At 47.0% G+C, this 13,351-nt stretch overlaps 1 protein-coding gene across 1 annotated transcript in view; it reads right to left on the bottom strand.

Annotated features, from left to right (window-relative positions):
- WDR91 (WD repeat domain 91) overlaps nt 1-11,416 on the bottom strand; it is a 44,046-nt gene extending 32,630 nt beyond the window's left edge. The window contains exons 1-2 of the mRNA XM_040438238.1: nt 11,160-11,416; nt 10,014-10,149 (exon numbers count right to left, since the gene is read on the bottom strand). Coding sequence (XP_040294172.1) covers nt 10,014-10,136 — 123 coding nt within the window. The 5' untranslated portion in view covers nt 10,137-10,149; nt 11,160-11,416. The remainder of the gene's footprint in view (nt 1-10,013; nt 10,150-11,159) is intronic.
- Nucleotides 11,417-13,351: the final 1,935 nt, after the last annotated feature.

Here is a 13,351-nt window from a genome sequence, read left to right on the forward strand (position 1 = left end):
ATTTGGCACATTTGCCTTATGGCGTCTACATTCTAGGTCACATGCACATAAATGTATATTTTTTCCACATAAAAAAAAAAAAATTATAATAATAATAAAATAAAAAAAATGCCATGCACACGGCTGGTATTCATGCTTTGCAGTCCCGCAGTTTATAGACAGCAAAAAAAATAGTGGTGTGCATGGGGCCTTATACAGTAAATCCGCCACATAATCTTTAAGATTAAAAAAATATAATCTATATATTTGCCATTTTTGTACTTACTGTAAAATCTGTTTCTTTTCCGTTCATTGGGGGACACAAGCTTGACCATGGGTATAGCTGTGTCCACTAGGAGGTGGACACTAAGCACTAAGGTGTGAGCTCCCCCCCTTCAGCTATACCCTTCATACAGGGACTAAGCTAAATCAGTTAGTGCAAAAGCAGTAGGAGAGACATCTGTTTGGACTCCGGAGGAAGCTTTGTTATCAATGTTTGCCGGTTCCGTTCAGGTAGCTAAAAAGGGCCTCCTGAGATTTTATGCAGGCGGCTCGTGTGGTGTTGCCTAGACATTGGAAGTCGCAGGACGCTCCGAAGATGACAGAATGGTTAGAGACGTTCGAGAATATGCGTAGAATGGAGGAATTGATTGCAGAGGATGCGGGACTAGACCAGAAATACTTGAAAGTGTGGATGCCATGGATTTTGTTCAAGGGGTCCCAGGGGTTCTCTGAATGGCTGGACCGGACCAGTTCTTCTCCGGTTATTTCAGAATGATGATGTTTGCTTTTATGGAAGATACCTAGTAGTTTGTCTTTATCCTTGTGTGTTGTATATGTGTTGTCTGTGTTTGTCTCCCCCGTATGTCTTGATTTCATGTTTATGCATAGGCTTCAGGAAACACTCTTTGTCGTGGGTTCTATAAGTGTGGGATCTCCTTGCTCAGATTAAGTAACCCTATTACTGTCACTATTACTTAAGATGTGTTTTCCACATTGTACTGGTACATGTTGTTACATTTTTTTTTGCCTGAATAAAATGATTGAACAACAAAAGCAGTAGGAGAAGCAATACAAAAACCACACTATGTACAAATCCAGAACCACACAGGCCAGTAAAGGCCCGTAAACAAGAGAATGAGTGGGAGCTGTGTCCCCCAATGAACGGAAGAGGAACAGATTTTATGGTAAGTACAAAAATCTAGTTTTCTCATCCGTATCATTGGGGGACACAGGCTTGAACATTGGACGATACAGAGCAGTCCCCAAGGGTGGGCATAACAAGAAACCCTCCTGCCAATCAGAGAACCGCCATCTGCAAAACTCTACGCCCCAGAGACGTAAAAGATGTGCACTCTATAAAACTTGGAAAAGGTGCGCAAAGACGACCAGGTCGCCGCCTTGCATACCTGAAGGGCCGAAGCCCCGTGATGCACCGCCCAAGAGGCCCCCACTGCCCGAGCAGAATGAGCAGTCACCCGGAGGAGTGGGGCCCGGTCATTAACTCTTCCACAATGGCCAAACGAATGCATCGGGAAATGGAAGTCTTCGACGCCACCAGCCCTCTTCTTGGCCCCTCTGGAATCACAAACAGGGAATCCGTCTGCTGGAAAGATGATGAAGAGAAAGACGCCAGGGTTCGTCAGCGAGAAGGGTGACTAGAGATGCATGCCACACTCGGCGTGGCGAATCTGGGGACACGAGAATGACGAGCAGTCCTTTGGACTTGATTTTCTGGAGGAGACGTGGAATGAGAGGAAGAGGCGGGAACACGTAAGGAAACATGAACCGACTCCACAGACTCACCAGCGCGTCGCACGCCAGGGCCAGGGGATCCCTGAACCGCGCAACGAAGTCTTCGACCTTGTTGTTGAAGCGGGAGGTCATGAGATCCACGTCCAGCCGACCCCATCGCTCACAGATGGCTCAAAAGACCAGTGGGTGAAGAGCCCATTCGCCGGGATCAAGACGCTCCCGGCTGAGGAAGTCAGCGATGCCGGGGATGTGAACTGCCAACAGCGCGGAACATGGTTCTCCGCCCATCTGAGAATCAGAGCCGTCTCCGCCATGGCTGCCGGGCGCCGCCCTGGTGATTGAGGTACATGCAGAAAAAGCCTAGATGGCTAAATACCTAACTTGACCCAGATACTTGTATCTCAATAAAATATAGCTTTTAATTGTCATCATTAAAACTGGTTCAAGAGCCAAAAATAAATAAATAAAAGGGATAAAAATAAACTGTTCCCTGTCTATACCTAATGTGTGCATGCTTTGTTTCCACTGGCAGGAATGTGCACTCTCCCTGCTGTGATACCACACTTGTTACCCAGTATTGCTGCCCAATACCCCTGATGAAGCCAGTTTAGCTGGGGAAACATGTTGGGGCAGTCTCTAGGTTTTAGGTTTCTGTCCATTGTCAATTTGTGCCTAACTATTAGAATAGATAAAATATCAACTAAAAGTACAAGATCAGTACCAGAATCTATGCAGTAGTTTCAGATATTAGGAGCCAGTGGAGTAACTGGCAACAAGTGTGGTATCACAGCAGGGACAGTGCACATCCCTGCCAGTGGAAACAAAACACGCACACATTAGGCATCATAGACAGGGAACAGTTTATTTTGAACCCTTTTTTTTGGCTCACAAACCAGTTTTAATGATGTCAATTAAAAGCTATATTTTATTGAGCTACAAGTATCTGGGTCAAGTTAGGTATTTAGCCATCTAGGCTTTTTCTGAATGAATATAGCTATTATACCTATACTTAGATAGGGTCCGTTAGTGTCGATTGCACATAGTGATTGAGGTACGCCACCGCCGTGGAGTTGTCGGACTGAACCCGAACCGGACGTTACCTAAGATGGTCGGTCCAATGTCGCAGAGAGAGACGAATCGCTCTCAACTACAGAACGTTTATTGGGAGGGAGCGTTCCTCGCATGACCATACTCCTTGAATGGAGAAATTTCCCAACATTGGACTTGACCTCTCTCATCCAAGCATCCGAGACGCGAGCCAGCCAGCCAAACAAATGAAGCCAGCCACCCGATCGGAGGGCGCCGGAAGCCGCCCGTCATGCAGCGGAGGTCTTGGGGTTATAGGACTTGGAGCCTTGTTGACGGGGACACCAGGAAGATTGAGGCTTGAAAGAAGGCTTGCGCTTCTGATCCGGGGCCGACTTGGCGGCCGACCTCTTTGGGCTGGAGAAACTCAGAAAGGGGCGAAAAAAAGAGGCTTCTGCTTTTTTGACTTATTAACCGCCTAACGCAGGATCGTGTTGCGGAGGCGGCAGCTGCTGGCAGAGTCACGCATATACGCGTCATCTCGCGAGACTTCCTGTGAACGCACGCGCGTTCACAGGATCGGAAGGTAAGAGAGTGGATCTCCAGCCTGCCAGCGGCGATCGTTCGCTGGCAGGCTGGAGATGCGATTTTTTTAACCCCTAACAGGTATATTAGACGCTGTTTTGATAACAGCGTCTAATATACCTGCTACCTGGTCCTCTGGTGGTCCCTTTTGCTTGGATCGACCACCAGAGGACACAGGCAGCTCAGTAATAAGTAGCACCAAACACCACTACCCTACACCCCCCTCCCCTGTCACTTATTAACCCCTGATCACCCCCGTTATTGATCACCCCCTTGTAAGGCTCCATTCAGACGTCCGTATGTTTTTTACGGATCCACGGATACATGGATCGGATCTGCAAAACACATACAGACGTCTGAATGGAGCCTTACAGGGGGTTGATCAATGACAGGGGGGTGATCACCCCATATAGACTCCCTGATCACCCCCCTGTCATTGATCACCCCCCTGTAAGGCTCTATTCAGACGTCCGTATGTTTTTTACGGATCCACGGATACATGGATCGGATCCGCAAAACACATACAGACGTCTGAATGGAGCCTTACGGGGGGGTGATCACCCCATATAGACTCCCTGATCACCCCCTGTCATTGATCACCCTCCTGTAAGGCTCCATTCAGACGTCCGTATGTTTTTTACGGATCCACGGATCGGATCCGTAAAAAACATACGGACGTCTGAATGGAGCCTTACAGGGGGGTGATCAATGACGGGGTGATCACCACATATAGACTCCCTGATCACCCCCCCTGTCATTGATCACCCCCCCTGTAAGGCTCCATTCAGTCGTCCATATGTTTTTTACGGATCCGATCCATGTATCCGTGGATCCGTAAAAAACATACGGACATCTGAATGGAGCCTTACAGGGGGGTGATCAATGACAGGGGGGTGATCACCCCATATAGACTCCCTGATCACCCCCCCTGTCATTGATCACCCCCCGGTCATTGATCACCCCCCGGTCATTGATCACCCCCCTGTAAGGCTCCATTCAGACGTCCGTATGTGTTTTGCGGATCCGTGGATCCGCAAAACACGGACACCCCGGATCCGCAAAACACATACGGATGTCTGGATGGAGCCTTACAGGGGGGTGATCAATGACAGGGGGGGTGATCAATGACAGGGGGGTGATCAGGGAGTCTATATGGGGTGATCACCCCCGTCATTGATCACCCCCTGTAAGGCTCCATTCAGACATTTTTTGGGCCCAAGTTAGCGGAAATTGTAAGAAGAAAAAAAAAAAAAGTCTCATATTCCACTAACTTGTGTCAAAAAATAAAATCTCACATGAACTCACCATACCCCTCACTGAATCCAAATGCGTAAAATTTTTTAGACATTTATATTCCAGACTTCTCACGCTTTAGGGCCCCTAAAATGCCAGGGCAGTATAAATACCACACATGTGACCCCATTTCGGAAAGAAGACACCCCAAGGTATTCCGTGAGGGGCATATTGAGTCCATGAAAGATTGAAATTTTTGTCCCAAGTTAACGGAAAGGGAGACTTTGTGAGAAAAAACAAAAAAAAATCATTTTCCGCTAACTTGTGCCAAAAAATAATAATTTCTATGAACTCGCCATGCCCCTCATTGAATACCTTGGGGTGTCTTCTTTCCAAAATGGGGTCACATGTGGGGTATTAATACTGCCCTGGCATTTTAGGGGCCCTAAAGAGTGAGAAGAAGTCTGGGATCCAAATGTCTAAAAATGCCCTCATAAAATGAATTTGGGCCCCTTTGCGCATCTAGGCTGCAAAAAAGTGTCACACATGTGGTATCGCTGTACTCAGGAGAAGTTGGGGAATGTGTTTTGGGGTGTCATTTTACATATACCCATGCTGGGTGGGATAAATATCTTGGTCAAATGCCAACTTTGTATAAAAAAAAAATGGGAAAAGTTGTCTTTTGCCGAGATATTTATCTCACCCAGCATGGGTATATGTAAAAAGACACCCCAAAACACATTGCCCAACTTCTGAGTACGGCAATACCACATGTGTGACACTTTTTTGCAGCCTAGGTGGGCAAAGGGGCCCACATTCCAAAGAGCACCTTTAGGATTTCACAGGTCATTTTTTTACACATTTTGATTTCAAACTACTTACCACACATTAGGGCCCCTAAAATGCCAGGGCAGTATAACTACCCCACAAGTGACACCATTTTGGAAAGAAGACACCCCAAGGTATTCCGTGAGGGGCATGGCGAGTTCCTAGAATTTTTTATTTTTTGTCACAAGTTAGCGGACTTCCATGAACTCACTATGCCCATCACGAAATACCTTGGGGTGTCTTTCCAAAATGGGGTCACTTGTGGGGTAGTTCTACTGCCCTGGCATTCTAGGGGCCCTAATGTGTGGTAAGTAGTTTGAAATCAAAATGTGTAAAAAATGACCTGTGAAATCCTAAAGGTGGTCTTTGGAATGTGGGCCCCTTTGCCCACCTAGGCTGCAAAAAAGTGTCACACATCTGGTATCGCCGTACTCAGGAGAAGTTGGGCAATGTGTTTTGGGGTGTCACATTCCAAAGAGCAATAAACGGTGAAAGTAGTGTAGTGCAGAAGTGTAAAAAGTGGCCTGGTCATTAAGGGTGTTTAAGCTAGGGGGGCTGAGGTGGTTAAACCGCCCCCTGTTCTATGGTAAATGAGCGCTCTTACCACCTGTAGCGTCCGAAATGATCTCATCCAGGCGCTTACCAAAAAGTCTGCAGCCGGTTAAGGAGAGGGCCGTCAGGGTCCGCTTTGAAGCATTATCTGCAGCCCAGCAGGAGAGCCATAGGGTACGGAGAATAGCCACCAACAGGGCTGATGAGCGAGCCATAAGCCTGTCCATGTCCGAAGAGGCCACACAAATATACGCACTGGCATGAGAGAACTGCAGGGCAATATCGGCTAGTTCCCCAGAGGGGACTCCCGAGGCGAGACCCTGACGTAAATTATTTGCCCACTCCCCCCATAGCCTTGCTCACCCATGTAGAGGCAAACAGCGACTTCAGTGCTGTGCCCACTGCTTCAAAGGAAGATTTTACAAACGCTTCCAGTTTCTTATCCCTGATATCAGAAAGAAGCCCCATCCTCGATTGGCAAGGTAGTATGTTTAACCAAGCGGGAAACTGTCCGGTCCACTATAGGTGAGGACGACCATTTCTTAGTCAAATCCTCCGGAAATGGATAAAGGAAGTTTAAGCGTTTTGGCCAAGAAAAACGTCTATCAGAAAAATTTCACTCCTTGGAAAGAGGAATCAAAATCCTGGTGGTTTGGTAAACACTTATGCGAGCGACGGGACCTTATAAAGGAAAAACCAGAGATGGCCGATAGAGGTGCGGGGTCCTCAACCTGCAACATCTCGATAACCGATGTAATAAGATTGTCCACCATTGGATGACTGACCCTCTAGGAGAGACACCATCCTCATCTGACACCCTCTCCTCAGAACATGCCTCTTCCATAAAAGACACGTCAGAGTGAGACTCTCTAGTAAGAGGAGGAGAGGCCGAGGAAACGGGAGACAGACACCCTTTTGGGGGAGGATGTTCTGGCCCGTTTTGCGGGACGGCCGCGATGGGCATCAGCCCCATGAACCCCAGAGTTGGACCGGTCAAAGGACTGACTTGCCGACAAATGCCCCAATATCTCCACAATAGCTTTGTTGGTATTGGAGACATCCTGTACCATCCTTGACAGGGTATGTGCCCACTCTGGTTCTACCATAGGCTGGGCAGCAGGGGCAATTAGGTCCGGGGTCAAGCCACTTGACGGTGGAGCAGCACACTCAGAGCAGAGGGGATCTGACTGAGCAGATGGAAGTTTTGCGCGACACGATTCCCAAGCAAAATGGTGCACAGAAGTGACCGCCTGCTTCGGGTCCTGGGCTCGGACATAATGACAACCCTGCAGTGACAGGAAAGAGGATGAAGGGGGTAGGTTAAACCATGTAGGAAGGGGAAAACAGCGCTTACCCAGCCTGTGTCCCTCCACGCAGCATGTCCAGAGGAGCCTTGTCAGCGTCCCGCCGCAGGTGCATTTAAAATCCGAATGTAGGGGGAACCAGCACCCATTGTCCAGATTCAGCTCAGCTGCTGGCGTGGGAGCGGGGAGAACTCATGCCCCGCCCCGAAAATGGCTCTAGCCACCAGCGCAGGTCCTGCTAGCCTCTGTCGACGCTACTTTCGGTGTGCAGCCCCTTGGAGAGGGACGCTACACCAGAAACAGAGGGGACTTGCGGTGGACGGCCGTGGTGATCCGAACACTGGCGGGATACAGAGACTTTTAGGAATCTCTGGCCCGCTTTTGGAGAACGAGAAGGAGCAGCAGGCTTGGGGGACCCCCTGGTCTCCTGTGTGGGAGTGCAGGCATCTTTGAGGACTGCCTGAAACTCCCACTAGAAAAAAAATAAATAAATAAGAGAAAACAAAAAAAACGAACAAAAAAAAACAGCAGACCTGCAACACGGGGAGGTCTGTATCCTACAGATACTAAGCTAACAACTCATTTAGCTTAGTCCCTTGTATGAAGGGTATAGCTGAAGGGGAGGATCTCACACCTTTCTGCTTAGTGTCCACCTCCTAGTGGCAACAACTATACCCATGGTCAAGCTTGTGTCCCCCAATGATACGGATGACAAATAATGATCACATAATTACAGCATATAGGCCGAGGTGAGGAGCCTGAAGAGTGGCACAGAAAAGTATCACCCATGTCAAGAATCCCTTAAATGAAGCGACCTTTCCCCAAAACCTTCCATTTAGTGTTGAGCGAACTTCTGTTTTAAGTTTGGCGTCTAAAGTTCGGCTTCCGGTTAGCGGAGAATCCCGATATGGATTCCAAATTCCGTTGTGGTCCGTGGTAGCGGAATCAATAATGGCTATTATTGATTCCGCTACCACGGACCACAACGGAATTCGGATTCCATATCGGGATTCTCCGCTAACCGGAAGCCGAACTTTAGACGCCGAACTTAAAACAGAAGTTCGCTCAACACTACTTCCATTATGTCTTAAAACAATCATCCACCAGTGTTCTAACTTCTAGTGTTACACTTGTTTTCCTCAGTATCTATTCACCGCACCCCTGAGGCTTCATCGTTGCTTCTAGAGGAGATTACGGTGTGCACAGAATATTAGGATCCTGAAAATTTACACATGGAGGGATCCTCATGGGATTATGATAGGTAGTTTAGAGCAGTTTTGGCGGGAATTTTTTCCGCCGAAGGCAGTGGTCAAATTGGCTAAAAATAGCGTGGTTGCTGGGTTAAGGCAGGTAACAGGGGATTGGTTAATGGGATATCCTATAGTGAGACGTTGCTTGAGCTAGGAAGTTTAGGGGGCCCAGCAACAGTTAGGGCATTGGAGGATAGGTGTGGGGTGCCATTTAGAAAAGGGTATATAATTGCGGTGGCTGCCAGCGTTAGGCTGTCAGCCAAGCCGCATATTAGGATCTGCTGCCCCACTCGCCATCCCTTTAATTTTTGTTTGTCACGGTCACTTTATTAGAAGGAGGGGTAAAGTCGCTCGCCAATAAGTGGCGAGCGGACGAGATGATTCAAGTATTTAGGCCGAGCTTATGGCTGGTCTAATTCAGTGATAAATTGAATTAAAATTATATGGTTTATCGGATGTTGAAGATATTCTTTAATAAAGTTGGACGTGCGCTAATTTATCCATGATTATTACGTGTCCATGTGTTTTTTCTATTTTTATTTAAGGTTTAGTAGGTTTAGGTTGATCTAATAGGATTAATATGATCTATAATCCAATGCATACATTACAATCCTTACCTACTCCAGCATTGGCTAAAGAACTGGCAAATTATCAAATATTCTGGATTATCGGACAGTCATTGAAAAGCATACAAATGGAGAGCCCATAATAAAAACATATAAGATTAGTCTTCCTTCTTCTATGTGTTGGACCAGTGACTTTCTGGACTGCTGGGTTTTAGATTAATGGAAGAGTTCTGAGCCGCAGATTAGCATGCATTTACGGCAGCTTCTAAAATGATAGACACAGTATATATAAGAGAGAGACTACGAGGACAATGACATCTATATATGAACCACTTCCTCGTACAGCTCATATACAGTATCTGCAGAGAGATTCTTCTTCCATTCAATACCTCCAGATGGGTCATTTAGAGTAATTCCAGGTTCTAGGTTACTAGACTCCCTCATCTCTCCTGCTGACTGTTTCTATTTCATTCAGATCATCATTTTGACTGACTTTTCCCTTCAAAGGGGTTGTCCAATGAAACATATTCTACGTTTTTCAAGCCAGCACCTGAATCTGAATACTTTTCTAATTCCATGTAACTAAAAGAATAGTATAGCCAGTGAGCTATTCAATGAACAGTATATGTGTGGCGCCACCTGCTGTTTGTCCTTTTTCGTAGTTCTTCCCCACCTCACTGGTCAAACGTGGAGATCTCTGGATCCATGTGAGGTACAGGGCTGGTTCTGGCTTTGTTAGAAAGAGATTGTCATGTACAGATGTAACAGAGTCAACAGGGACAGTCATGATGTGTTACCTAGATGTGAAAACGCACCAAGTGTGACGGTTAACTCTGCTACCTCTGTACTATATGATGTCTGATTTTCATTTTTTGCAGCAGAACCTGGAAGGCAATAATGAGACAAGACAACCACCACACTAGACTGTCACTTACACGGAATCCTTTCTCCTTATCAGCTTTTATATCCGCCTCAAAGTGCTTCACGGTGTTGGTGAAGCCCCTGAAGGTCAGGTACTCCCTCACCAGGTCATCGGTGCGCTCCACCGCCGACGTCATGCCCAATGTTTCACTATAGAAAGAACAAAAATCATTACAAGATAATATAGACATTTTGCAGATGAGCAGTAGAGAGGTGGGCAGCCATGTTGGACCCAGTCCATTTATTTTAATGTTGAGACAGGGTAATAGCCAGGCATCAGGTACTCCAGCTGTTGTGAAACTACAAGTCCCAGGATGCTCCATTCATTTCTATGAGAGTTCTTAGAAGAGCAGAGCAAGTATGCATGCTGGGAGTTGTAGTTTCACAACAGCTGGAGTGCTGGAGGTTGCCTACCCCTGGTATAAGCAGTCAGTTCTCTAGAGAGGGCCAGGACCAGCACCCATTCATTCTCAAGATCAGAGGCAGGAGCTGCAGCGGGGTCATGGTGACTGGGGAGATCCATACACTGGCATTATAAATGGTACATGGAAGGTGATGCCCTGTTCCAGATTTTGCACTGGCCCAGGAACCAGGGGTGCACCTAGCCTTTCTGCTGCCTGAGGTGAAAACTGAAACAGCACCGCAACCCCTCAATGCCAATTTCTTAACCTAACCCATTTGCCACAATGAAAGCGCTCATTGCCCATGGCCCTTCCGCTGCCCCCCTCTTGCCCCTCCCTAGCAGCTGGTAAAGGGACATACATGGAAAGAGATTTGTGGAAATCCCAACCTGATAGTTTATTACTTTACATTCTACTATATATGTTCTGTTTCAGGTTACATTATACTCTATCTGTTTTATTGAACTCCATACTATTACACCAGTTATATAGCATTCTTTTACAATAAATATGCTGTATCTCAGGTTACATTATAATATATATATATATTGCAATAGTTTACATTTACATTATAAACTATATATTACAGTATGCTACATGAGGCTGCATGTTTGTGCTCAACCACCAGTAATGCCCGCTTTCACCTCAAACACATCTACCCCCCCTAGAAACCTCCCTGTGCACCTGGACCCTAAACACGGCCCCCCAGATCTGTACCGGCCCACTGGATCTGGATCCCCACTTCCCTTTTTTTTTTACCTGTGGGCTCCCGCTCTACTGCTGTCACAATGCAGGCGGCTGGTCACATGACAGGGGCAGGAAACGCCGGTCACAAGGGGATCTGAAAGTCCCCTATAGAAGAAGGCAGAGCCGCAGCACCGCTCACCAGACCCTGCACGAGATAGAGCCTTTCCACATACGCCATGTTGGGATGAAAGCGAGGCTGCATCCGCCCCTACTGACTTTCTGTTTACTTCTATAGAGCGAGATGTTATCTGTGGCCGTAATCCGCCTCCTGTCGTTATGACACATTTAGAGAGGGTAAAGGCAAAATACTATGTAGCACTGAGAGGGGAGAGAGTCTGACAGTGCTGGAGAGGTGGATGTGAATACTGGGGAGGGGCTGAGAATTGGAGGGACTGCTGTGTGAGATAATATGCGCAGGGGCGTAGCTCAAAGCTCTTTGCCCCTGGTGCAGGAGTTCAGCGTCGGCCCCTGTAACGTTATAATTCCCTAGTTTGTGAGATTTCCCTACCCTCGTCACTTCCGGTTGCACCGGACATGACGTGAGGAGGTGTGCAGCGCCGCGCAGGCGCTCGACGACGGGTTAGGGAAATTTCACAGCAGAGTGCGCATGCGCCCGGAACCTCGCCGGCGGTTAGGGTAGTAAAAAATTATGGGCCAGTGCGCAGGCGCGGTGATCGGATAGATGTTCTCAGCTGGACACCAGTGGTTAGGGTAGGGAAAAAGCACTGGCCCGTACGTAATTTTTCCCTTCCCTAACCGCTGGTGAGGCTCCCGGCGCAGTGTCGGCCGGTGTCCAGCTGAGAACATCCATCCATTCACCGCGCCTGCACATTGGCCCATAATTTTTCCCTACCCTAACCGCCGGCGAGGCTCCCGGCACATGCGCAACTCTGCTGTGATATTTCCCTAGCCCGTCATTTTGCACCTGCGCGGCTCTGCACACCTCCTCACGTCATGTCCGGTGCGACCGGAAGTGACAAGGGTAGGGAAATCTCACGAAGTAGGGAAGTATAACGTTACGCCCCCCCTTCCCTCAGTGCTTTGTGGCCAGGGAAGCACATAGCCTTCTTGCTGCCTGAGGCAAAAATTGAAACGGCACCCCCATGCCAAAATCTTTACCCGTTCCCTCCAGCCAGAGGTGTAATTTGACCAGCATGCACTTTCTATAATACCGGAGTCTTCTTATGTGGCACAAGAGTCTTTGGGCCCCCTCAGGCTTCTGGCCTGGTAGCGACTGCTACCTTTGCACCCCCTATAGCTACACCTTTGCTTGGGGGAAAGGAGCTCCGTACAGTATTAGAATGTATTGGCTCCGATGAGCCGAAGTTATTGCTTCACAAAGTGTCGCGAGACTTCAGGTAATAACTTCATAAATTAATTTGTACTGTAAAAAACCATTTCCCGAACTCGGGTTTGTTTCCAAATGGTACCTTGGAACTGAACCCGAGTTCGGGAAATGTTTTTTTACAGTAGAAATTAATTTATGAAGTTATTACGCAAAGTCTCGCGAGACTTCGCGAAGCAATAGCTTCGGCTCATCGCAGCCAATACATTCTAATACTGTACGGAGCTCCTGCTCCGTACAGTATTAGAACGATGTTTTATGTGAATCGACTTCGGATGTTTCATCCGAAGTCGATTCGCTCATCTCTAGTATCGATGCATGTGAAACCACCTGTACTATTAAAATATAGAAACATACATGGCGAATGGTGTAATGGGAAAAAAACTAAATTTCTAAAAAGCTATCAAAAAATAATATGGTATCAGTAAAAATAGTTCTGTGCATATAAAAAAAAAGTTTATAGGGGGTCAGAATATGGCGATGTAAAAAAAAATTTCATGCACATGTACGGCGCAATCGGACGTGTCTTAACCCCTTAAGGACCCTGGGATTTTCCATTTTTGCGGTTTCATTTTTCACTCCCCGCCTTCCCATAGTCCTAACTTTTTATTTTTCCATTCACATAGCCTTATGAGGGCTTATTTTTTGTGGGAGTTGTAGTTTCTAATGGCGGCATTTATGGTTGCATACCATGTAGTGGGAAGCGCAAAAAATATTCCAAATGGGGTAAAATTGGAAAAAATGCAATTCTGACAAAGGTTTTTATTTATTTTTTTACACCGTACACCATGCCGTAAAATTGACCTATTATCTACATTCTCCAGGTCAGTACGGTTACAACAATACCACACTTGTATAA

This window comes from Bufo bufo, chromosome 1 (assembly GCF_905171765.1).
Source record: "Bufo bufo chromosome 1, aBufBuf1.1, whole genome shotgun sequence".
NCBI lineage: Eukaryota > Metazoa > Chordata > Amphibia > Anura > Bufonidae > Bufo > Bufo bufo.